The following is a 27567-nucleotide window of genomic DNA, read 5'->3' on the forward strand; positions in this document are numbered from 1 at the left end:
ATCTATGGGATGAGACATCTAGCTTTTATTATGTATATCTATGGGATGAGACATCTAGCTTTTATTATGTATATCTATGGGATGAGACATAGCCTTTATTATGTATATCTATGGGATGAGACATCTAGCCTTTATTATGTATATCTACTGTATGGGATGAGATATCTAGCCTTTATTATGTATATCTATGGGATGAGACATAGCCTTTATTATGTATATCTATTGGATGAGACATCTAGCCTTTATTATGTATATCTATGGGCTAGACGCGTGATGTGGGCACTGCTTGTAGTTTTAGTGTCTTGCCAGAAGAGGGCGACAGAGCGGGCTCCCTTCTTGAGCAGAGAGCAGCAGTGTGCCCAGTGGAGCAGGTGCCCAGTGGAGCAGTGTGCCCAGTGGAGCAGTGGAGCAGTGTGCCCAGTGGAGCAGCAGTGTGCCCAGTGGAGCAGGGAAGCAGTGGAGCAGTGTGCCCAGTGGAGCAGCAGTGTGCCCAGTGGAGCAGGGTAGCAGTGGAGCAGGGGCCCAGTGGAGCAGTGTGCCCAGTGGAGCAGGGTAGCAGTGGAGCAGTGTGCCCAGTGGAGCAGGGGCCCAGTGGAGCAGCAGTGTGCCCAGTGGAGCAGGGTAGCAGTGGAGCAGGGGCCCAGTGGAGCAGCAGTGTGCCCAGTGGAGCAGGGTAGCAGTGGAGCAGGGGCCCAGTGGAGCAGCAGTGTGCCCAGTGGAGCAGGGTAGCAGTGGAGCAGGGGCCCAGTGGAGCAGTGTGCCCAGTGGAGCAGCAGTGTGCCCAGTGGAGCAGGGTAGCAGTGGAGCAGGGTAGCAGCACCGATAATGTTGTTTCTTTGAGTTTTACCAAGACTTGATCTCTTAAGAGTTCCCTAAAGAAGAAATCCTGTGTGTGTGTGTGTGTGTGTTTGTGTGTATGTTTGAGTGTGTGTTTGAGCATGTGTGTGTTTCCAGGAGGGGGGTTGCTGAGAGTCCTGGCAGCATTACCTTTCTATGATAATGGCTGAATCCTTGTTTCTTAGTAAAGCTTTAGTAAACAATCTCTTAAGAGAAGAAAAAATAGTTGTCATATATATACCTCAGGTAACTAAGTCTTGGCATGCTGGAAGGTGTGTGTGTGTGTGTGTGTGTGTGTGTGTTTATCATTCAAACTGAGAAGTGTGAGCTGGGCATGACTCCACAGGTCGCCATGACACCACAGGTGATCATTAACATCAACAACAAATATGAATCTCAAAATGTAGTTCAGTGTAGAAGTTCCCTGGAGGCAAAATTATACTCCTAGATTTACATTTGAAAGGGATTAGAAGTTAAAGGCTCCCTACTTTATATCAGTATTGCTATTTAATTAAACACCAAATGTGCACATCATGCTCACACACCCAGACATCATGCTCACACACCCAGACTCTAGCACAATCTTTCAACTCTTAAACATTTGTGACACAATGGTGTTTTTGAGGGCAGGAGATTGTGACAGAGCAGAATGCTGTGTGTGTGTGTGAGTGTGTGTGTGTGTTTGACGGAGTACCGTCACTACAGTTGAGTATGTGCTCTGACTGCCATAGCAACGGGCCTGGCTGTTTGGCGTTGCGGTCAAGCTGCAGGGTTAGTGCCCTGGAGACCCGGGTTGGGGGTGAATAGGGTTGATTATGTTGTATAGGTATTCAAAGATAATGTTTTAATGGTGAATAGAGTAGACTATGTTGCATAGGTATTCAAAGATAATGTTTTAATGGTGGTGAATAGGGTTGTCTATGTTATATAGGTATTCAAAGATAATGTTTTAAGGGGATACTTGTTTGTGTGTGAAGATATTTCACATGATGCAGCAGTTGCAGCAACGACAGGGATTGCCACAAACACAGCATTGGCTGCCAGGAGAAGAGAGAACTATTTGAGCTGGTCTTGGAATCTCACTGAGAGCAAACTCCTTAAAGACGATCTGTAGCGGGTTGGCCTCTCCACACTCCATCAGGCAGGCAAAGCGATCCTCACACTGGGCCAGGTCAGAGTAGCCGCTTATCCCCGGGTGAATGATGAAGGGCTCTCCCCAGGGTCTGTAGTTCCTGTTCCCCCCATCCTGAAGAGACATTCTCAGGTAGATGCCCAGATCTCTCCTTGTCCACTTATGCCCCTTGGTGGGGTGGCTGAACAGCAGCCATGTGTTGGGGGATCCATGGCAAAGAGCAGGGAAGCCCAGCACACTGCCCTGACAGCCGTGGGGCGTCTCCTCCAGAGACAGACTCTGTAGTTTGGTAAAACTTGCCCCTGTGTCGTCACTAAGTGCCTCCAAACGTGGAACCTCCTCATTTTCTCCACCGAACGTGCGAGCGTTGCAGTAGAGGAAGAGCTCCGTGCCCTCAACCACTCGAACCTGCGCCACCTGACACTCACCTGACTTATTAAACAGCTGATTTCCTGCCTGCCAGTGTTCTCCCCCATCGTCACTGTAGAAAACCAAAGAATGGCTTTCGTCTTTGCTCATTTTAACATAGGCTGGAATCAGCAGCCTTGTGCCATTGCTGGTCCGCACTCCCACGTCAATGCCGTGTCCTGGTCCCACTGCAAAGGTTTGGTATTCTGAAAGCTTTTTATTATCAGCAACCACTATATCATCAGTCACATCTTTTAAGTTACTCCAGGTCTCGTCCCCCAAATGCTCATCCTGGGTGGTGACATAACACAAGCGGGTTTGGTCTGGCTGTTCTCTGAGATGCTGCCTCAATGAAGAAGAGAAACAGTGTCCCTGTGTTTGTCTCAAAGACTGGACAGGGGTTCATGGTGCAGTGGTCAGCTTTTTTCGCTTTCATCAAGTTCGTAATGGAAGACCACTGGAATCACAAATAACATGCACATGAAAACTCACATACTGCCATAATGTATATTAACTAGATGTACCGCATAGCGGTACAAAATATGACCGCCGCTCAGTCCTGTACATCCATTCCGCGAAAATAAATCATATTAATGAATTTGTCTCCATCTTCTACTCCATCCCCCACTCTTGAAACTTTTGTGTATGCTTGTTTGGAATGTGTGTTTGCACACATTCCGCACACAAAGTAGCCTACTGGCGCTGCAAAGGTGAATAGATTTGTTTCTGGGCCAAAACATTTGTAGCATTGTTATAAAACCTTTAAAATCTCTAAACAATCACAAGTAGGCCTAGGGCAGTTCATCACAGTCCATCCATTGCAACTGGACTGATGAAAGGTACACCTGTAGGCTACATTGTATTTGGGAAAAGCAGAAGGTAGAAGCATAATGTATTTATTTATTTATTATTAAACAAAACAATCCCTGTCAGTTCCATGCAGTTTTCAACAGCTATCAAGAAGAGAGGTCATGTCATGGATTTTTGTGAATGTTAGGTTGATGTGGGCCCTTGAGACCAACATACCATAAAAATTTCTTCATCCTCGGTGCCACGGTTCAGGTAGTTATTTAGGAAAAACTGCATTTTTGGGGTTTCGGGGGGCCCAGCGTGGAGGGGGAGTGGCCCCGGGGGACCAAACGAAATTTTTCCATAAAAGTCTAGTGGGGCTACATACCCACCAAATTTCATGTGCCCCGCTGTTTCGGTGCCCCGGGTATCGTTGACCAAAATTTCAGGAAGTAGATGACGAAAAAAAAAAAAAAAAAAAAAAAACTTTGACAATCCCTATATGACATAATAACACACTAATTACAGAGGTTCTTTGCTGCATTAATGACATTAGTTCGGTTAGTTTGTTGCGTATTTAATGTAAACTATACATACTGCCAGGGTAGGAATTTCACGACGGCCATGGCCGTCGTAGCCCCTTGCGTTGGCCGTGATGCCCATTTGAAAATCAGAGGTTTACAGGCCACGGTGGCCTTGGTGCCCCCTTCTTTCAATATTCTGCTTTGCGTCCTACTAATAGCGATTTTTATTTAACAGTTGGCGAGAAAAATAAATAATATAATTCAATTTAATCATACATTCTACTGAAGGTTTTGCGTCCCATGATCTCCCTACCCATTCATCTCGGTGGAATACTTTACGAACCCTTCTTTTAACACATGACAAACCATATATCAGAATAAACAGGAGACCTTACCGAACACAAAGGTGTAAAGCAGTCCCCTGTACAGTTAGCCGTTCCAGAGTAATCCAGTTTTGAATTTGCAGTAAAGTTCGACATACATGGATGTCTCCAAATTTGGGCTTTAAGTTTTACAATGTGGTTAAATTGTTCCACATGATTTCATAACGGGCCAAATACAAAATAAATGTTACAAATATCGCCTAGATATTGGTAAATCAGAGGACAGCTGACTAAGAGTTTGTGAAAGTAGCCTTAATGATCACAAAATGCCAAGCATGCATCTAGGCTATTTGAGTTTCTTAAAGCTAAGCTGTGCTTAAATTGTTCAATACATGATTTCACAGCAGGCTAAATATAAAATAAATGTTATATATAGCCTAGATATCTGTAATTATTAGATGATCAGATGATTTGCAGTTCTATGTAATATGTCATGTTTTTGTAATGTTTCATACAGTGATGCAGGTCTACTGCAGTGAATAGGCTAAATACAGCTTTGATCATTTTATATGCTACTACTGTATAGTTAACTTTGGCCTTGGTGCCCTGACATGTGGCCTTTGTGCCCCCCACCAAATATGCCCAACTGAAGGCCAAGTGACCTTGCCCCCAGAATGGTGGAATTCCAAGCCTGCATACTGCCATACTTTATATTAATAACACACTAATTACTACACTAAACACTACACACTAAAAGGTACTTTGCTTCATTGATGACATTAGTTCATTGCGTATTTAATGTAAACTATACATACTGCCATAATGTATATAATAACACACTAATTACAGAGGTACTTTGCTGCATTAATGACATAACATATTTAATGTCCTCTTGGGTACCTTCACTTTTCCGTCTGCGTCCCTGGTGCCTGTGCTCATCACCAGGTTTGTTGCATCCTGGTCTGCAGTAGAGGTGCGCCTCTCAGCAAATGCCAGGTATTTCTTCCATTTCTCAATGTAGAGAAGAGCCGGTATTCTGAAGTGATCTTTTTCATGTTTGAAAACTATATCTTCAGCATCATGTGGTTGCCTGCAATCATTTAACAGTCAGTAATTAACATTGTTGTCAGTTGTTTTTTTTTATTCTCTTCACACTTAAAACATACTCACCATCATTTGAATTTGATTCTAAATCCATATCAACAAATGCATGCACATGAAGTGGTCTAGTTTACACTGACTCCACAGTACCAGTAACATGCTCCCCACACTCTGATTCTTCAGTTTAAATCATCTAATGATGTCAAAGGTCATAATATATCAGCCATAGAGACCAAACCAGTGCTTCTTCTTTAAAGGTCCAGTCAGCGATTGTGCAGGAAGTCACATGTTTATACTTATGTTTATATTTAAATTCATTAGCAGATGCTATTGTCCAAAACAGCGTGCATTATATTCTAACCAAGGACCAAATGAAACACATCATCAGAGCGGTAGCTCCCCCCTACCTTCAGTATTCCCAGAGGAGACCCACACAGGGTTTCATTTTTGTTTGGGGGACAGGCTGCCCCCGCTTTCTTTGTTCCCTGTTTTTCGGAGCCTGGGCTGCCTACAGAGACTCTGGGTTTTCTTTAACACGTTGAGTGCCAAATACGCAATCTTGCCTTTTTAGCTTTTGCAGCAGAGTGGGTGATAGGCCGAGTCGCGTTTGCAAGGCGGCACGACGTCCTTGCCAGAGTGCCAAATCCGTCAGTGATAGCGACACATAAATGTTACCGACCAAGAGGAGGAGGAATTATGGAGCCCGACAGCAGTAGAAAGGTGGTTTTGTGAACAGAAAAACTATATTTATCTTACACAAGTCCTTTGACCGAAATGTAAGTGTCAGAAGAATGACAGGCTCAAACAGCGCATCATAAAAGACGCTATATTTCCATTTCTAGAAAAAAAGCAGGGATTTTGATGAAAACTAGCCATTGTTTAGCTTGGGATTTCATATATAAGGTCATATATATTATGACCTTTGACATGCTGGCACTCTGAGCCAAAGCTTCCAAAAACAGAGCGGCATTCAACGTGTTAAAGTGCACTCATGGAATGGGCAGCTAGCAGGCGTGAGATGATTGTTGAATGTGACAAAAACTGTTATTGGCTTGAAATGGCTTACAATCGCTGACTGTACCTTTAAGACATAAACTACATTTTGCATAATGTGTGTACTTTAACTTTCATGAAGATTTGTAATGGTGTATTTATGCTGTAATCCCCCAGTTAAACTCACAGTAACTCCATGGTGAAGTGCAGCTGTTGTTTTCTTCTTCCTCTAGAGGGAGCTCTGATCTTCAAAGCAGTGAGCTGGTCAGTTACTGAGACTCTGGACAGCAAGCTGAGGAACAGAAGTTAACATTTTTTATGAGGAGGTGTGTCTGTGTGTGTGTGTGTCTGTGTGTGTGAGAGAGCTGTTCTGTGGCTCAAAAGACATACATAGAATAATGTTTAACTACAGTGCAGAGGAGAATCTAGAGAATATAAACACATGCACAAATTCATGAATTGCATGTCCCCCATGGACGGAATTTTTCCCAAACTTGGCATGCGCCCAAAGGCTGTCAGAGTGATCATACATATCAAAGTTCAGAACATCTCAGCAGAAGATAGTGGCGATTAAAGCCCCATGTTTTTGCATTTTCATATTTTAATGGGGGGACACTCAGTGCTGGCTCAGACCTCCATGGGGCCCTAAGCAAAATCCTGCTAAGGGGCCCTCCTACCTGAACTCTGAGTGTGAAAATTTTACAATTTTTCTACAGTATCATCTGACAAGTCAGTGCTCCCAATACAATCATCCCAACCCATTTTGTATGTCTATGGAAGTTACCAAATATAGTGTGTTTCCCTATAAAGGACTAGGAGAAAGAAACATAATTGTGTGTGAATCACCTTCACACAGCAATAAATGCCCAGTTTCAGTGCCTGGGCTGTTTGCAAAAAATAACTGCAGTTTTTTCAAGTACAGTTCAGTTATACCACAGTAGGCTATAGTGCAGTATAGTATTTTCATGTACAAAATACTGCATTTCTGTAGTAAAGTACAGTACTATGCAGTAGCCTACAATGCAGTTTTTTGTGTCTAAAATACTGCATTCCCTGCATAAGAACTGCAAATATTTTCTCCAAAACTGCAGTTTTCATACTCAGAAATCTGCAGTTTGACACTTGAAGTAATGCAGGTTTTTTGTAAGGGTCTGGTTGTGCTAGTAGCCTACTGGCTGACTGTTCTTCACCTGTGTGTCTGTAGTAGGCTACTTGCCAAAGACATAGGCTATGAACTGGCTCCCCTGATTCTCTTATTATTTCAATATTTTTTTCAAATGTAGACTATTTTAAACAATCATTTTAATACTTCATATAGGCCTAATTTACGATGTGCATCTATTGTCCATGCAGCACAGCGAATCAAAGTTAATACCTTAAGTCTAGGCCTACTTTCCATTTTGCATACGTTCAGTTGTAGGCTATAAAGCTTGACTGAAACATTGTAAAACAATTAGTTCTTTTAAAAATGTATGGGAAGAGTGAAATCAACTATTAGTTTTAACGGGTCCTCGCATGTTTCTGCTGAAAAACTGCTAGTTTCATCCCGAGCTGCACGTTATGAACGCATTTAAAGATGCGGTAATTTAAAAAAAAAATGTAGCCAGTCGCAAGACAAACGGAATATGCGATTATATCAACTTTGCCAAGTACTGTGACTGGGAAAGGCTGGCAAGCAAGCCGCAGACAGATCAGGGGATTCACTTCCCTGTTAGGTAGGCCTATGCTAGACCAGCAACACGCGCTGGAGAGATGCATGTTGACATCAAACCATGGAACGAACGCAAGTTTACCCGACTGCTGTTCCCGCTGTCATTCTCGTGGCGTTTTCCCGCTGTCATTCTCGTGGCGTTTCTTCCGTTTTTCATGCCCTGAATGGTAATTCGGTTTCATGTTCATCTTCTTAATGTATGAGGCACTGTCGCTATAACTATATAGGCCTAGGGCCTACTTACTTGTCTGTCACTAGCTTGACTCAAGAGGAGACGGGGGAGGGGGCCTTCATTAACTTGCGGGGCCCTACGCAACTTGCGTAGTGTGCGTATAGGGAGAACCGGCCCTGGGGGCAATACACCACAAATCAGTGATTATGGGCTAGATTGACCCCTAGGACCAACATACCACACAATCAGTGGTTATGGGCTAGATTGACCCCTAGGACCAACATACCACACAATCAGTGGTTATGGGCTAGATTGACCCCTAGGACCAACATACCACACAATTCTCATCATCTTGGGTGTACTGTAACACTTCTCTACTTCCACAAACTGCATTTGGCCTACCCGACTTAGGAGAACGTCTCAGCAGAGGATATGGCAGTCGTAATAACTGATCGAACACAACATCAAAAGCCTGTGTTAAACACCTAACAGAAACTCTCAATGTGTGTTTTTGTCATGACCTTAACACCAGTAAACAGAAATACCCATTGAAGCGTAGTGTATTGACCTTAGCACCAGGAAACAGAAATACCCATTGAAGCGTAGTGTATTGTCATGATACCCATTGAAGCGTAGTGTATTGACCTTAGCACCAGGAAACAGAAATACCCATTGAAGCGTAGTGTATTGACATGATACCCATTGAAGCGTAGTGTATTGTCATGATACCCATTGAAGCGTAGTGTATTGTCATGATAACCATTGAAGCGTAGTGTATTGTCATGATACCCATTGAAGCGTAGTGTATTGTCATGATACCCATTGAAGCGTAGTGTATTGTCATGATACCCATTGAAGCGTAGTGTATTGATCTAGTTTGTTGTTTGTTTGTTGTTGTTTAAGGTTGTTTATGCATGTGTCCCCTTGTCTGCACCACTGTGGACATTTCACTGTTTGGCTACTTTTGTCCTTACAAACAAACTCTATTCAGATACTACTGGTTACGTAGGTGAAATAGTGAACACACACACACCTGAATACAAACACATACAGACACACACACACACACATACACACTGATTTAAAGACTTTTCTGTTTCATTCTTCTTCGTCCTTAAATCATGCTGTAGAAGTAAAACAGAAGAACTCTCTGGGCTCTAATGTAATGGAAGGCAAAGTCCGTCAATGGCCAAAGTGTCTCATGAATGAGCTGAAGCGGTCAGGTGGCGTGGCGTGTTGGAGTGTTGTGTCCTCTACTGGAGAAATGGATATTAAAGACCTACTGAGTAGCTTACCCAACGCTGGAGGAATGGATATTAAAGACCTACTGAGTAACTTACCCAACACTGGAGGAATATATATTAAAGACCTACTGAGTAACTTACCCAACGCTATAGATCTTTAACTCCCTTCACTGACTTAAGATTGCTGCTTATCCTTTCCTGGATAAGGACTCAAGTTGCTTAAACATTAAACCTAGCAGTAGCTGTTTACTCTCGACTCTGAAGTACATGATACAGGGTGTTAGTAAATTTAAATAACTGAAAACATCTTACCCAAATCGTCACTGAGCTTTGGAGAGGAAAAAATCAGACCAGGAAAAAAGTTAGTTATATTGAAAATGTATAGGATTAAAATTCATATAAAAAATTGTTCTTTGGCACCCAAGGGTCAGGAAAAAACCTCAATATAAACTCAAAAGATCTAAAAAAAACCCTCAATAAAAACTCAAAAGATCTAAAAAAACCCTCAATATAAACTCAAAAGATCTAAAAAACCCCTCAATATAAACTCAAAAGATCTAAAAAAAACCCTCAATATAAACTCAAAAGATCTAAAAAACCCCTCAATATAAACTCAAAAGATCTAAAAAACCCCTCAATAAAAACTCAAAAGATCTAAGTTGCAAAAAGCTCCCTCTCTTATCAGTGTTGTCCTGCCGACCTGCTCAAGGAGATCCAAGAAGTGCCTCCACCCAGTGGCATCGACGAGTTTTATTGCGTCCCCCAACATGGGAATCCTCTGACATATGAACTGACTAATAAACCTGTTTCCTGCCGATCTGCTCTGGAAGTATTGTGACATGATCTTGGGGGAATAAGGAAGTGTGTGTGTGTGTGTGTGTGTGTGTGTGTCTTTTCTGTGACAGGCTTAATTTTCTTTCAAATCTTGAAAGGCTCAAAGTATCTTGGACTTAACTTGGTACAAGGTAGCCTCTGCCTGATGTCCCGCGTGGATAGCCATACTCGCTGTCCAGGTGTGAAGTCTGTGTCGGGGCACTACTCGCTGAAGCTGTACGTGCACCGTCTGCCACACCTCCACACTCCGTCACACACACACACACACACACACACACACACTCCGTCTGAACCAGACATCCACCGCAGTCATCATCATCATCTTCTGAGGAAGATCCCTCCTAAGCAGGGCCGCAGGCGATCTCTCCAAAGTGATCAGTGGCACTGTGTGTGTGTGTATGTGTGTGTGTGTGTCATCATCATCATCTTCTGAGGAAGATCACTCCTAAGCACGGCCGCAGGTGATCTCTCCAAAGTGATCAGTGGCACTGTGTGTGTGTGTGTGTGTGTGTGTGTGTGTGTGTGTGTCATCATCATCATCTTCTGAGGAAGATCACTCCTAAGCACGGCCGCGGGCGATCTCTCCAAAGGGAGACCAAATTGGGAGCAAAAACCCAGATAGTGAAATCAGGCTTCCAGCACTTCTGGCCCACTGTCCATCCTAATATTTGAAACTTGCAGGGTTCCCATGGTAATGGAAAACCTGGAAAGATCATGGATTTCAGTAAATTCATTGAAAGTTTTGGAAACGTCATGCAATTGAATTTAGTCATACCAGGGACGTAGGTAGGAGATGGCCTACATGCCATTCAATCACTTTCTTCATGTAAATGGAATAGTGGGGGAGAAAATATTCCAAAATGCTAAAAATGCATAATGGAAAAAAAAACAAATGAGAAAATTAAACCCTATGTGGAATTTCTCTTTGAATACTGAAGGTACGGTTGAGCTACTGTGGTAGTTTTAATTAAGTACAATACTTGTGTGTGTGTGTTGGTTTATCAGAAATGATCCATTTATCATGAGAATGTTGGTTGTGCAACTGTTCTGCAACATTCACTGGAAGTCATGAGACTGAACTGTCAAAGGCTAAAAGTGAAAGTAGACCAGACAGGGTCTGGGAGAGAAGGAGACTTACCAGGAGGGCAGAAAGAGAAGTGGCTAACAGAAGAGGAGATGCAGGGACTTTCCAGAGAGGAAAGTGAAACCAAAAGTGAAGCGACACATAGGACCAAACAAACACATACCCTGCCAGGCAACAAATTACACTAGGTTACTATAGGTCTAGGCCTATAAATAAAATAAAACAAAGTAAAATAAACTAGATGTACCGCAGATCGGTACAAAATATGACCGCCGCCCAGTCCAGCACATTTTTTCCACAAAAAGAAATAACGCTGAAAGGCCTATATGATTCTAACTGTCTCACTAAATTGCATTATCCACACTCAATTCTCACTGGTATCTGCTAGACAACAAGTACCAAAACATGATTAGTTCACAGATTTCACATGTAAAATTAATTTTATACAACCCCACCTCCATCTTGCCTGTTCATAATTCTGAGAAATTCTTGATTGTTTGTGTTATGTTTATGTTATATGTGTGGGTGTGTGTGTGTGTGTGTGAGTGTGTGTGTGTGTTTGTGTGTGTGTGCATGCTTGTGTGTGTGCCTGCGTATGTGCCTGTGCATGCAAGCGTACATATGTCTACTGTGTGAGTATGTGTCATACGTATGATTACTGTGAATGTATGTGTGTGTGTGTATATCTGTTTGTGCACATGTGTGCACATGAAATGGGTTAACATGACCCCCTGGAGGCAAATATACGGAAAAAAATGGTCATCCTAGGCCCTACAGTTCTCAAGATATTCACAGAGAACTGTGTCTGCCCTACCCTCCTTTCGGGGGGTCCAGTCCAGCGGGGGGGTTACAGATCAAAACGAAAAATGACGGTTCCATGCTATCCATGTGGGGGTAAATGGCAACCAAGTTTTGTGTACCCCGGTCTTTCAGTGTCCCGGGAATCCTTGTTGGTGTACGTCACTAAATGTACACATAAATTATTTTATTGTAAGGCCCCCCATGAACGAAAGTACACAAAACTTGGCATGCATTCGGAGGGTGTCATAATGATCCTACATACTTTTAATTTCGTGCAGTTTTGACCTTGTCAGCCAGAGATATTGTGATGAAAACACCTACTTTTTTGCTTTTTAATTTTTAACTAGGTGGCGCTATACATGAAATAAGTGGTAATGGGATAGGTTGACATGACCCCTTGAGATCAACATACAAAAAAAAAATGGTCCTCCTAAACCCTACGGTTTTTGAGATATTCACAGAAAACTGTGTCTGCCCTACCCTCCTTTCGGCTACAGATCAAAACGAAAAACGATGGTTCCATGCTATCCATGTGGGGTTACATGCCCACCAAGTTTCGTGTACCCCGGTCTTTCAGTGTCCCGGGAATCATTGACGGAAATTTGGGCATGCGAAAAAGAAAAAAAAAAAAATTCTAAATTAAAAGACAAAATCTTATTAGGCTCCAAAACTATGAGTCTAAGGGCCCGTCCCAATACCTTCCCTACCCCTAGATTTTTTCCCTAACCCTCGTTTTTGCGCCTGCATGTGTAGGGCTAGGGTGTCCCATTACTTTAGGGAGCAAGGGGAAGTGCTATTTTCCCCTTAAAATCAACCCTCAAAATATAGCCAGGACCGATGCAGGCTTAAAACGAAGTGGGAGATGAAATTACCCAGGATACCGTGCGAGCTCAGCGAGCCGGCCAAATTTTTCATATATTTTCGCAAATAAGCATATTAAAATTTGATGGACTGATGGACTGTTGAGTTTTAAACACTAATGTTAGAAAATATCTCAGGAAGCTATCTGACGATGTTCATGATATCTGCTGAGTGCTTTGAGAGAGTCTGCCCATCAAATAACGTTATATATCTGTAGTGGGTAGTTTTGTCAATATTTAAGGTGTGTGTTCTGGCGTTCACATGAACACGAATATCTTTGTTGATTAACCAGACGTAGATAAACCAGCACGGCCCACACAACAATGACCGCTGGAATGGGCATGTTCCTGAATGAAAATAATAGCAGGCTAATACCGGTAGACACGTCGGCGCTGCGCGTGACGTAGGTGAGCACGTTCGCTACGCTAATTTGCATATAGTGGTGTCCCAATTCATAGGGAATGATCTTCACCTCCACTTCCCTTGTCGAGGGGGCTTTAATGTTGAGGGCAATCAAAACCAAGTGGAAGTTTTAAGGGGGGAGAAATGGGACGGGCCCTAAGCCTTAGTTTAAAAAAATCTTCAGGTGTAAGTAATAAGTCAACGAACCACATTCTGTGTAATATAGAGGTTATCATAAGATACTCTAGTTTGTAATTTATTTTAAAGTATACATTTTGAACACAAATGGAGTCACGGGTCCATGGATGGACCAGTGAAGTTGTTTCTTCTCCACCCTTCTCTTTTCACAAAACTCACCGGGGTGGGGGGGGGGGGGTGCATTCTGTTTGGGTTCTGGGGGTGCATTCTGTTTTTGATTTGGTCCCCCCCAATGTTAACATCATAACTACGGCCTTGCCTCACTGCAAACCACGCACTGTGGCTTTAGGCAGTCTGTCTCCCAATCCACGTGAAGCCGAGGGCTATATGCCTCATCATACTTTCTTTACACGCAGCAGTCTTTTCTGTCTCGTCCTTTCTTTTATCCCCCTGCGCTCTTGAGCCACCTTCATCATTCTGCCCCCATCCCATCGTTACCTGTCTCCCTCTTTTTAGCCAGTTTTCAATGTTTGCATAGCCTTCTACCTAGCCCATACTTTCAAGAAACAAACATGCCAGATATTCTGGCTGCCCGCAGGAAATCACGTGCATTGTGGGTAGCTTATTTTTTAATAAAAACATAGCCTACTATAGAGTTTACAAATGATTTTGAAGAAAAGAACATTTCCTTTTCACATTTCCATATCATTATAACCCGATTCGAGATGTATTTTTTATTAATTAATTAGATTATTAATGAATTAATCATTTTTAACTCCTTTCCGCCATTGCCCTTTTCATCTCGCGTACCCCCTAGTGGCAGCTCGCGTACCACAGTTTGGGAATCCCTGGTGTAGTGGATAAGGGGCTGGGTGTGTGTGTGTGTGTGTTGGTACTGTAGTGGATAAGGGGCAGGGTGTGTGTGTGTGTGTGTGTTGGTAGTGTAGTGGATAAGGAGCAGGGTGTGTGTGTGTGTGTGTGTTGGTAGTGTAGTGGATAAGGGGCAGGGTGTGTGTGTGTGTGTGTGTTGGTAGTGTAGTGGATAAGGAGCTGGGTGTGTGTGTGTGTGTGTTGGTACTGTAGTGGATAAGGGGCAGGGTGTGTGTGTGTGTGTGTGTTGGTAGTGTACTGGATAAGGGGCAGGGTGTGTGTGTGTGTTGGTAGTGTAGTGGATAAGGGGCAGGGTGTGTGTGTGTGTGTGTGTTGGTAGTGTAGTGGATAAGGGGCAGGGTGTGTGTGTGTGTTGGTAGTGGATAAAGGGCAGGGTGTGTGTGTGTTGGTAGTGTAGTGGATAAGGGGCAGGGTGTGTGTGTGTTGGTAGTGTAGTGGATAAGGGGCAGGGTGTGTGTGTGTTGGTAGTGTAGTGGATAAGGGGCAGGGTGTGTGTGTTGGTAGTGTAGTGGATAAGGGGTAGCATGGAGTAGCCAGAGCATGTTGTGTGTTGGATCCCTGTCTGCCACCCATTGATGAGCACGTAACCCAAGTTACTGTGAGGAAACTGGCCCTTATAATAATTTACATATTATTAATAGATTATTATTTTCACTTTAGAGCATCAGCTAAGTTAATATGTATAGTATAATGTAGTAATATATGGGGATATATCACTATATATATATATATATATATATATATATAGTGATATATCCCCACATTTTACAATGTTGTTGATTGCACATACCACGAGTAAACACAGACACAAACATTTTCCTTCAAGAAAACCTTTAATACGACATTCCTAGACAATGTGCTGCTAATGAAGTGTTTGTTTGGAGTTTAACAGTGCAAGTCCAATAATCGCCTCCACAAAAGATCAGCAATCAGATTTATCCACTTAATAACGTCTCTTACTGAACAGACACCTTCCTCTTGCACTGGTTATCCACTTAATAACGTCTCTTACTGAACAGACACCTTCCTCTTGCACTGGTTTGGCTGAAACTCTGGTGTGCTGGGGGAGATGCGGCCCAGAGCTGGCTCACAACCTGGTTTATTCTGTTTCTGAAGACCACGTCCAGTCAGTCTTGGTACATCGGTGGGAAACTACACATCGATCCCCACATCTCACAGGACTGTGAGACAACCTCGAGACACATGTGAGAAATACGGACGAGCTGTGGTGGCCATGTGAGTCCAAATGGAGATCATGTGAGTCCAAATGGAGATCATGAGATCATGTGAGTCCAAAAGGAGATCATGTGAGTCCAAATGGAGATCATGAGATCATGTGAGTCTAAAGGGAGATCATGAGATCATGTGAGTCCAAAGGGAGATCATGTGAGTCCAAAGGGAGATCATGAAAGGGAGATCATGTGAGTCTAAAGGGAGGTCATGAAAGGGATATCATGTGAGTCCAAAGGGAGATCATGTGAGTCCAAATGGAGATCATGAGATCATGTGAGTCCAAATGGAGATTATGTGAGTCTAAAGGGAGATCATGAGATCATGTGAGTCTAAAGGGAGATCATGTGAGTCCAAAGGGAGATCATGTGAGTCTAAAGGGAGATCATGAGATCATGTGAGTCTAAAGAGAGATCATGAGATCATGTGAGTCTAAAGGGAGATCATGTGAGTCCAAATGGAGATCATGTGAGTCTAAAGGGAGATCATGAGATCATGTGAGTCTAAAGGGAGATCATGTGAGTCCAAAGGGAGATCACGTGAGTCTAAAGGGAGATCATGAGATCATGTGAGTCCAAAGGGAGATCATGTGTCCAAATGGAGATCATGTGAGTCTAAAGGGAGATCATGAGATCATGTGAGTCTAAAGGGAGATCATGTGAGTCCAAAGGGAGATCATGTGAGTCTAAAGGGAGATCATGAGATCATGTGAGTCTAAAGGGAGATCATGAGATCATGTGAGTCCAAAGGGAGATCATGTGAGTCCAAAGGGAGATCATGTGAGTCTAAAGGGAGATCATGAGATCATGTGAGTCTAAAGGGAGATCATGTGAGTCCAAAGGGAGATCACGTGAGTCTAAAGGGAGATCATGAGATCATGTGAGTCTACAGGGAGATCATGTGAGTCCAAAGGGAGATCATGTGAGTCTAAAGGGAGATCATGAGATCATGTGAGTCTAAAGGGAGATCATGTGTCCAAAGGGAGATCACTTGAGTCTAAAGGGAGATCATGAGATCATGTGAGTCTAAAGGGAGATCATGAGATCATGTGAGTCCAAAGGGAGATCATGAGATCATGTGAGTCCAAAGGGAGATCATGTGAGTCCAAAGGGAGATCATCTGATCCAACAAAGCACGGTGTGTCTACTGAAGCTGTTCCTATTCAGGAGGCACCCAACTCAGACAGTATATAAGATATAAGGCTTCTTGACACACAGTTAGTCCTAAGACATAAGGCTTAAGCCACTCAGACAGTCCTAAGATATAAGGCTTCTTGTTTTATTTGTAGGCTTTAGATGACACAGTGTTTTTCAAGTTCAAGGTCACACCGTCACTAATGCCTTTTATTGTAAGACATTCATGAGATGTGTGAAGCTTGTGTATATGTACATATATGCATGTGCACACAAATGTATGTGTGTATATATATAGTATGTATATGTGTGTGTATGCACATATTTGTGTGTGTGTGTGTGTGTGTGTATCAGAGTTGTGTGTTGGGCTGAACAGCGGGCAGCTGGGGCGCTGGGTGTGTGTGAGACGGGTTAAACGGGCGCAGTGGGTGCATGCCATGGGGCGTGGGCTCACTGAAGCGCCCCGTTCTGTGGGCAGAGGACGCCTGGTGGACGAAGGTCTGGGCGGGCGACCTCACCAGCTGCCCCTGCATCATCAGGGCATGCAGCACAAACGGGGGTGCCACCCCCGTCGCCACGGTGCCCCCTCGGCTCTTGAGGAAGGCCAGTGGGTGCGGAGGGGGGTACCCTACTGCCCGGGGCCCCTCGCAGGCCCCCTCCTGCGCCCCAAAGGTGCCCGCGGGGCACAGGCCGCCCAGGTGGCGGGCGTGCTGGGGGCACCGGTGGCCTTGCGAGGAGTAGCTGTTCAGGTGCACGGCCCGCGCGGGCTCAGAGGCGCGGGCACACCCCCCCGAGCCCGTGGCCGCTGACCACTGCCGTCCAGGGAGACGCGGGCACAGCGCTCGAGTCTTTGCAGGAGGCGCCCTGCGCTCTGGACCCTCTAGGGGGCGCCGGACTCCTCGGACAGTCTCTGATGTCTGCCAGAGACCACCGGGTCGTTTCACTCCTCCCGTGCCACTGACGCCCGCGGGCACGGACACCTTATAGGCCAGGCTGGCATTTCGGATGGGCACTGGGAACCTGTGGCAGGCTATGCCATGGGCATCTAGGCCCAGCTGTATGGGAGCGGGCACTCTGCAGTCCCCGTGCATTGTGGGATAGGTATGACCCTTGGCAGGCGGCGTCTTACGAGTGCTCAGGCCGGCTGGTTCGTCGGCCGCTTGCGTGTTCACGGACGTTCCGTGGTGTCCGAGGTGTGCTGGCGGGGGCGGCGTCGAGTACCTCTCATCGATGACCACATCTGGAACGTTCTGTGCAGCCCCAGCGATCTCACCTGTCGCCCCGGCCCCGGACGGACACACCTGCACCTGCGTTCCCAGGTGCTGATGCTGGCGATGGTGCTGCTGGCTGAGTCGGTGCTTGGTGTGGCGGTACAGGCTCTGCAGGTGTGGGGACGAGTATAACACCTGTGCCCTGTGTCCAGAGGCCACAGTCTCCTCACAGGTCCTCCTCTGCACGCATTCCAGGGCCTCGGGCCCGCGGGCGCCCTGCTCGGGCGTAGCTGTGGGCAGCAGATGAGGCTGCGGAGGAGCCTCGTCCCTGCGGCAGGAGGTGCCTGCTGGGGTGGTCCTCTTCCCTGGGGAGCTTCCCCACGGTGGCCTGGAGCTCTGGGCGCGCTGGATGACGGAGGGCCGTGGGGAGGGGGCCGTCTCTGGGCTGGCGGGGTGAGCCGGTGGTGGCGCCCCCTGCTGGCCGACAGGGTCAAGCGTGCTGGAGACGACGCCCCAGCTACAGCTGCCCCCACGCACCGCCACGTCTGAGCGAGCAGCAGCAGGGGGCGCCGTGGGGTAGTTTTGGGGCGCACACCCCCCACCCGCGCACACCTGGGAGAGCAGCTTCTTCTTGGCCAGGGGGGACAGGACACTGTGAGGGGTGCTGAAGTAAGGGGCGCTGTGGGCGTTTGGGGGTGACCCCTCCAGGCCTTGGGAGCGTATCAGAGCTCCAGGTGGAGAGCCTTCAGCTGCCTCCCTCACAGGACCCTCCGGCTCCATCGCCCTCTCAGGGATGCTACCAGACCCACAGGGCTCCAGGACACCCAGGGGCTGCAGAGAGAGGTGGCCAGGAGAGGTGGCCTGCCAGTGGGCTTCGGGTGACCGCGCCTCCCCTTGGGAGAGGCTGCCTTTGGAGGTATCTTCGCCCTGGTGACAGAGTCTTCCTGATGGGTCTGCGAGTGAAGGTGACGGGTGCTTTCGGTCGGTCTGGAGAGAGAGGTCCGCGTGGATGTGATTGGCTGGTTGGTGGTTGTCATGGTGATTTGCTTGAGTGGAGAGAGGTTCTTCTTGTTTCACGGTAACCTTGAGCTCCTCCTCCTCTTCCTCCTCCTCTTCCTCCTCCATCTCTGTCTTGCTGTTGATGCTCACATCTCTCAGGTGCACTGAATGCTGCAAACCTTCACCGTCATCTGAACCCTGTTATACACACACACACACACACACACACACACACACACACGTAGAGGAGAAACGGTGAGTCAACTTTGCTTTGCATGCAGTACTAGTACCAAACACTAGAGGGAGCTATGCCATCAATAAAAACACTGATATTTTGTATGTGCTACAAACAGCACTACTGATGTGAAAGGTGTAGCTTTCTCTCTCTGATGGACAAGTTTCATTTTAGCTTCTGTGACAAACAGACCAGAACAACCAACTCTCTTCAATTTCCCCTTCCTCAACTGATAGGTGGTTGAATTATGACTTTATACTGTGGTTGTTTAATAAAGTGTCGAATAGTTTGGGCTGTGGTTGATTTTGACTCAGTGGTGAGTTGTTTAACTGGTGAGATGTTTTGTTTAACTAACCGCAGAGCTCTGTGGTTGATTTTGACTCAGTGGTGAGTTGTTTAACTGGTGAGATGTGTTGTTTAACTAACCGCAGAGCTCTGTGGTTGGGTGTCGCTCTGAGGTTCCTGCTTCAGGGCTGCTCCAGAATTGGGATGGCTAGATATGGGAGAGGAGCCTTGATCTGTACTTCCTGCAATGGACACTGGCTCCGCCTTGATGGGGCGGAACTCGACACCAGGCCCCTCCTCCTGTCCCTTTGAGTATCTCTCGTATGGAAGCAGCAACCTGGGGGGGGGGCAAAGAGGGGGGGGCACAGGGGGGTCGGGGCAGGGAGGGAGGGAGGGGTTGGGGTAAGAATGAGATGTTTATGTTTATGTATATGTGTCTTGACAGACCTACTGCATTTATAAACATGACATTCACATTCAAGTGCAGGCGCACAACGAGGACACACAGATGCAGGACACAATTTACATGGAGCAACAAAAAAGACAAAATAAAATGTCCATACTTGTACCATGAATACAAAATGGGTGGAATCAGACTTTTGAATGTAAAGGCATTAACTCCATCATTGAAAGCCTCTCTGATACCAACATACTACCATACTCCAGATTGGTCCTCAACAAAACTCATAACACTGGCTCATCCATTAAGCATTTTATACAAATACAGCCGGGGTATGTAAGTTATTATATTACTGGCCGTTATTACGTTATTGGTTACACAATACACACCCCAATATTTAAACACCATGTATGATGTAACATGGCCTAACAATGTTAAATGACAATGGGTAACACTTTATTTGGGTCGGTATATAAGCCCAGTATAGAGGAGATGTAGCCTATTCCAGAGTTTAAAAGCATTTGTGAAATTGGCCGCCTAGGCTATAGGCTAGGCTATATAGCCTGGGTTGCTTCCAGCGTAGGCTAGGCTACGCTATATGGCCTGGCCTGGGTCGCTTCCAGCGTAGGCTACGCTACAGGCCTTTACAGCCGCAGGGATATTGTTTACCAACCCTTCTCCCATTTGTGACATATTGCTTAAATATGCCAACAAGAACGAGACGTGTCCTGGGGAGTTTCTGTTTGTACTGTATACTTGAATATGGATGATATCAGGTGCGTAAAAAATATGTTTGGATATTTCGCGTAGCCTATCCACTGTTGGAAACGATAGGCTATAACCAACAAGGAGGATCTTCGACAGGAAGTTCCTAACCTAGTGGGTGGGAATGTTCAGATGGGGGTGGGTAGCACCCTATATGGCTCTGGGGGTAGTAATATAGTCACTATATGGCTCTGGGGGTAGTAATATTCAAATTGCCCTTATTGTGACATCTCAATAGGGGAGATTTCTGACTAGCTCACAGAAGCACATAGTTTCTGACATCAACCTCTCTCAACTAACCCACAAAAACTCAACGTACGGTTTTGTTTCGCACCTGGAGTGTTTGTAGAAGCATCAGAGACCCAAATGAAAGTACAAAAGCACAGACAACGTGAGTTTTGCATTATACGACTTTAAAATGCTTCTGTCAGGGTTTTGCATTATACGGCCCCTTTAAAATGCTTCTGTCAGGGTTTAAAGAGTTTAGTTAGTTCTCTGGATCATAGCCCATTGATATACAACATCAGGTACACACACACACACACACACACACCCATTAACACCGGGGCGTCCTCACGACAGTAGTCCTATAGTACTTCCTCTCTGACCAACACACACACAGAGAGACACACACACACAGACACACACACACAGACACACACACACACACACACACACACATACTGTACACACATTTATTCATTTCCAAGTAAACACCCCACTGGCGTGTTTATCTTCCTGAGCCAAAGTGGAAAAAAGCCTTCTGTAATTCAAAGCACAAAACTAGGAACAACGACAGCATCCGTCAGGAAACCAAAGACTGCTGGGAATTGCTCTGCTTTGGGAAATGAAATGCAGTGTTTACACTCTAGTTTTAATTAATACTTTAAATTAAATATATATTTTACATTCTATCTTTAACCAATATTTTAAATTAAATATATATTTTACATTCTATCTTTAACTAATATTTTAAATTAAATATATATTTTACATTCTATCTTTAACTAATACTTTGGAAAATGAAATGCAGGACCTTTTGATTAATGTTATAAACTTTTCTCATATGGTTGATATGGCAACCGGTGACATAAATCCATTTCCCTTCAGGGGCTGAGGGTGATTACAGTCTTTTACAGGCCGTTTACACTAGCTATTTATCTTTCATAAGGGCAGATTACGCTCAAAATGTGTGTGTGTGTGTGTGTGTGTGAGAGAGAGAGAGAGAGAGACAGAAGGGGAGGGTGAGGAAGCACAAAGCAACCAGACAGTTTCTATAAACATAACTGGGACTAAGAGTTTCTCATATTCCCCATAACAGATTCAGCTCACTATGCGGCCCACACAGCGAGATGCTCACATCTCTAATGGGGCCTCCGATCCCATACCACCCCATTGCATAACAGACCCACCTAGCGCCTTATATAAGCTATCAGTTAGAGAGAGAGGGGTGAGGTGTAGAGAGAGAGAGAGAGAGAGAGAGGTAGGGAGAGAGAGAAAGAGAGAGAGAGGGAGGGAGAGAGGTAGGGAGAGAGAGAAAGAGAGAGAGGGAGGGAGAGAGAGAGATGGAATACTAGCTAAACTGACCGCAGTGCAGGACAGGCTGACTGGGAGAGAGAGAGAGAGAGGGAGAGAGAGAGAGAGAGGGAGAGAGAGAGAGAGAGTGGGAGAGAGAGGGAGAGAGAGAGAGGGAGAGAGAGAGGGAGAGATGGAATACTAGCTAAACTGACCGCAGTGCAGGACAGGCTGACTGGGAGAGAGAGAGAGGGAGAGAGAGAGAGAGAGTGGGAGAGAGAGGGAGAGAGAGAGAGGGAGAGAGAGAGGGAGAGATGGAATACTAGCTAAACTGACCGCAGTGCAGGACAGGCTGACTGGACAGGCCGACCTTTTCTCTCTCCTTATAGCACGGCAGAGATGGCAAAGACAGAATCGCTAGTGGTGACATAAGCCAAGCAGCCAAGCAGGCAGACTACGTATTATAAGCTTTATGTAAGGGCTCACTCGCTCAGAGGGACCAGGGTGTGTGTGTGTGTGTGTGTGTGTGTGTGTTGGGGGGTGTCTGATAAAATAACTAAGAACTCATTCTGTGTGTGTATGTGTGTGTGTGTGTGTTGGGGGTTGTCTGATAAAATAACTACTGTAATAACTCATTCTCTGTGTGTGTGTGTGTGTGTGTGTGTGTGTGTGTGTGTGTGTGTGTGTGTGTGTGTGTGTGTGTGTGTGTGTGTGGGAGGACGTTATTAGGCGCTCGCTGCGCTCGCCTGGTGCAGAAATAGAGGAAAATGGTCTGGATCATTTCCACATATAAAGGCCCCCCTTATGTCATTTCCACATATAAAGGCCCCCCTTATGTCATTTCCACATATAAATGCCCCCCTTATGTCATTTCCACATATAAATGCCCCCTTATGTCATTTCCACATATAAATGCCCCCTTATGTCATTTCCACATATAAATGCCCCCCTTATGTCATTTCCACATATAAATGCCCCCTTATGTCATTTCCACATATAAATGCCCCCCTTGTCATTTCCACATATAAATGCCCCCTTATGTCATTTCCACATATAAATGCCCCCCTTATGTCATTTCCACATATAAATGCCCCCTTATGTCATTTCCACATATAAATGCCCCCTTATGTCATTTCCACATATAAAGGCCCCCCTTATGTCATTTCCACATAAATGCCCTCTTCATGTCATTTCCACATATAAATGTCCCCCTTATGTCATTTCCACATATAAAGGCCCCCCTTATGTCATTTCCACATATAAATGCCCTCTTCATGTCATTTCCACATATAAATGCCCGTCATTTATATTCTCCTTCTCCAGATTAACTCCTGGTCAACACATCTGCGGAGGTTGGTGGTGTCATTGTGGAGTTGCGGACTTTGACGTGGCCTGCACATGCAACACCTCTGAACACACTGTTCTACTGAGTCCCTCTGATGCAGTTTTAGTTTTTACCACTAGAGGGAGAATCATCCTTTAAGTACCCGATGACATCACCATAAAATCCTGTGAGCTACTGTAGGTCAATACAGAAAAGGATAGATTTAAATAAGATACTATATTAAAATGGGGTTTAAATGAGATACTATATTAAAATGGGGTTTAAAAAATAGGTTTTTCTCATTCTAGATAATATTATATAACCAAGAGGAGATTATGACAGTGAAATATTCCTGATACTTTTCAACTCTCCGTCTCTCTCTGTTTCTCTCTCTCTCTGTTTCTCTCTCTCTCTCTCTGTCTCTCTCTCTCTCTCTGTCTCTCTTTCTCTCTGTCTCTCTTGTCTCTGCTGAAACTAAAATGAACATCATGTTCAGAGATGGAATGCTGTATCTTGTGCAACGCATCATTTCCTGTTTTTTTTGATAATGCACTAATTTCTCTCTACAGTGCTGAACACAGGAATCCTCTCTCCCAGCATCCTCTCTGGTAAAATGAAGTCAACTCTGCCAGCAAACTGCTTGTGAAGAGGCTCATTGGAGTAATGTACTAGTGTGAGCGGGAAACACAGTGTGCAGACCTGGTATGGGTTCCGTCAGTTCTGCCCCAGAACGGGAACAGATCAGACCCGGTTCTCCTAATCGGGTTGATTCGTCAGTGTGAGTGAATAACACACTCCCTGAATTGGCACTTAAAAATGACACTTCCATCACTGAACCCATAAATTTACATTAATGCTCTGTTATTTTTCAAGAACTATTTTTAGATAGAAAAAGCACTGTTGCTATGACAGCCTTCCTCCCTCCCTCCCTCTCTCTCCCACACACACACACACACACACACACACACACACACACACACACCCTTGCTTCCTGATGGCTTCAGGATAATTAAGTGGTTGTGGAATGGTGTTTTTCTGCAAAGTGAGCATTTTTCCAACATCCACACTCTCGGCTTGCATGGAGTAAGCGCCAGGCTAGGCTACAGTAATGGTACGAGTGTGTGTGTGTGTGTGTGTAGTAGTAAGCGCTAGGCTAGCCTACAGTAATGGTGTTATTAATGTCACTTAGACCCACTTCATCTCAGTGGGGAACAAACCCACGACAGGCTATTGTGAGGAATGAGCCCGACTGTTTCCAACACACACACACACACACACACACACACACACACACAAGCCCACACAGGGCTATTGTGAGGAATGAGCCTGACTGCTTCAAACACACACACACACACACACACACACACACACACACACACACACACACACACACACAAGACCACGCAGGGCTATTGTGAGGAATGAGCCTGACTGCTTCAAGGTTATTCATGCTGTTTCTTCTGCTTCTGTATATGATTATTTCACAGAGCTGTTAGCTCTCCACATCTGATCTGGGGGGTTATTACAGTCATCTGTCCCTTAAAGTGGACACAAACACACACACACACACACACACACAGACACACACAGACACACAGAGCTGTTAGCTCTCCACAGCTGATCTGGGTTGTTATTACAGTGATCTGTGAAGGGCTTGATGAAGGACACTTATTATTGATTTATCTGTGAAGGGCTTGATGAAGGACACTTATTATTGATTTATTTGTCCCTTTAAGTGACTGAGTAATAAAATGACAGTTTTTAAAACACTCCACACACACACACACACACACACACACACACACACACACACACACAAATGTGTGGCTATAAAGAGGGCCGATGTTTCAACGCAAACTGTTCGTTCCCTCTGGTGAGTGTAATGACTTTGAAGAAAATTAAACTGACCCCTGTGGCTATTAAATGTCCATTTTTCGCTTAAGGGCACACGAACAAACGCATGAAAATAAACTATTAATATAATATTAATGACGCAATGATGCAATCCTGGCTATAAATTAAGCTTTTTTAAAAGAATCACATGAAAATAAACTATTAATATGCTATTAATGATGCAGTGATGCAATCCCGGCTATAAATTAAGTTTTTTTAAAGAATCACATGAAAATAAACTATTAATATGATATTAATGAGGCAGTGATGGAATCCTGGCTATAACTTTAGCTTTTTTACAAGAATCACACAAAATGAAGAAGTAAGCTAAAACAATGACTCACTCTCCTAGAATGAAAAGCACAGGAACACATGTACAGTTTGAGAGGGGAGCAACAAATGTGCAAACACATTGCAGTGTGCAAACACACACACACACACGCTGTACTTCACACACACACACGCGCAGTGACACTAAATACGCTTAGGAGGTAGAGGTACAAACAGCTGACCAAAACACCAGTATCTGTGCTCCAGGGACCTCTAAATTACACACACACACACACACACACAAGCATAAACACACACACACACACACACACACGGCCAAACTCAGGTAAGGTAACAGTTCATTAACACTACACTATAAATGAAACGCTCCAGCTTTTAGTCACAGACACACACCAGCACACATAGCCATACACACACACTAGCACACGTACCCATACACACACACACACACACACACACTAAAACACACTAAAACACACGCACACACACAGACACTAGCACACGTACCCATACACACACGCACACACACTAGCACACGTACCCATACACATACACACACACACTAGCACACATACACACACACACACACACACAGACACACACACACACACACTAAAACACACGCACACACACACAGACACTAGCACACGTACTCATACACACACACACACACACTAGCACACATACACACACACACACACACACACGTACCCATACACATGGTTGAGTGAGGAGGGGAATAGGCAAAAACAGCCTTTCAACAAAAAGAGGAAAAAACATCATGATGGAAAAGAAATACAACCAATTACCCTGCAGCCCACACACACACACACACACTACAGCAGACATACCTCTCATAGTGTCTGCGGGTGCAGGTAGCAGGCACACACACACACACACTCACTACAGCACACACACCTCTCATAGTGTCTGGGGGTGCAGGTAGCAGACACACACACACACACACACACACACTACAGCACACACACCTCTCATAGTGTCTGCGGGTGCAGGTAGCAGCACTGGTGCTTCCAGGATGTCCCCCAAGCTCATCATACACCTGCTTCCACTGCCTGAGAGCCGTGATCTACAGAGAGAGAGAGAGAGAGAGAGAGAGAGAGGGAGAGGGAGAGGGAGAGAGAGAGGGAGAGAGAGAGTGAGGGAGAGAGAGAGTGAGGGAGAGAGAGAGGAGAAAGGCAAAGAAAGAGTGAGAGAGAAAGAGAAAGAGAGAGGGAGAGAGAGGAGAGGGAAACAAATAAGTGGGTTGAACTATGATGCAATTCCACAACTTCCTTTTTGTGTAGAAATTAGTATCTAGTTTTAGTATCTATCTATCTTTAGTAAATTAGTATCTAGTTTACAAATCTGTTCCTCCATATGGTTTTGTCTGACTCTACGTGACATTCGTTTATAGCCTGTTGCTGGAGCCCTGCCCTGTGTGTGTGTGTGATCATGATGGTGTATCAGAGGGAACAGCTACACTCTCTCAGCCCTCACACTGTGTGTGTGATCATGATGGTGTATCAGAGGGAACAGCTACACTCTATCAGCCCTCACACAAGGCCTTCCACACTCCTCCTGCTGACCACTGGTGTTTGTGCCTTCACACACACACAACATTTTTGTCACATTCAGCAATCATCGTGTGTGTGTGTGTGTGTGTGTGTGTGTGTGTGTGTGTGTGTGTGTGTGTGTGTGTGTGTGTGTTTACCTGTTCGTAGCCTCCAAGCTTCTGGGCCGTCTGAAACATGGTCCACAGGTTAACTGTTGAGCAGGGGAAACATGGCATTAGGAAGATGTGCCTTCACATCCAAAACACATGGCATTAGGAAGATGTGCCTTCACATCCAAAACACATGGCATTAGGAAGATGTGCCTTCACATCCAAAACACATGCCAGTCAAATGACTTCAGGACTTTTCTATGAATCCACATGAGATCACAGATGTGACACAAACATCACCACACACACACACACACACACACACAGCCATACACACAAAGCCATAGGCAATCATTCCACTGCAACACACACACACAC

The 27567-nt window shown here is 45.0% G+C and overlaps 1 protein-coding gene and 1 pseudogene across 1 annotated transcript in view; both read right to left on the reverse strand.

Moving 5' to 3' along the window:
- Positions 1 to 399: 399 nt before the first annotated feature.
- Positions 400 to 9998, reverse strand: LOC143124654 (sialidase-2-like; annotated as a pseudogene).
- A 6083-nt stretch (positions 9999 to 16081) lies between these two features.
- Positions 16082 to 27567, reverse strand: part of LOC143124655 (AT-rich interactive domain-containing protein 5B-like) — a 79165-nt gene continuing 67679 nt past the window's right edge. Inside the window, exons 7-10 of the mRNA XM_076286340.1 lie at positions 27238 to 27290; positions 26516 to 26613; positions 19480 to 19675; positions 16082 to 19016 (exon numbers count right to left, since the gene is read on the reverse strand). Coding sequence (XP_076142455.1) covers positions 16959 to 19016; positions 19480 to 19675; positions 26516 to 26613; positions 27238 to 27290 — 2405 coding nt within the window. The 3' untranslated portion in view covers positions 16082 to 16958. The remainder of the gene's footprint in view (positions 19017 to 19479; positions 19676 to 26515; positions 26614 to 27237; positions 27291 to 27567) is intronic.

This window comes from Alosa pseudoharengus, unplaced genomic scaffold, assembly GCF_046254945.1.
Source record: "Alosa pseudoharengus isolate Yale_2024_CS ecotype anadromous, Long Island Sound unplaced genomic scaffold, YU_APseudo_1.1 YU_APseudo_1.1_scf_15, whole genome shotgun sequence".
Lineage (NCBI taxonomy): Eukaryota > Metazoa > Chordata > Actinopteri > Clupeiformes > Clupeidae > Alosa > Alosa pseudoharengus.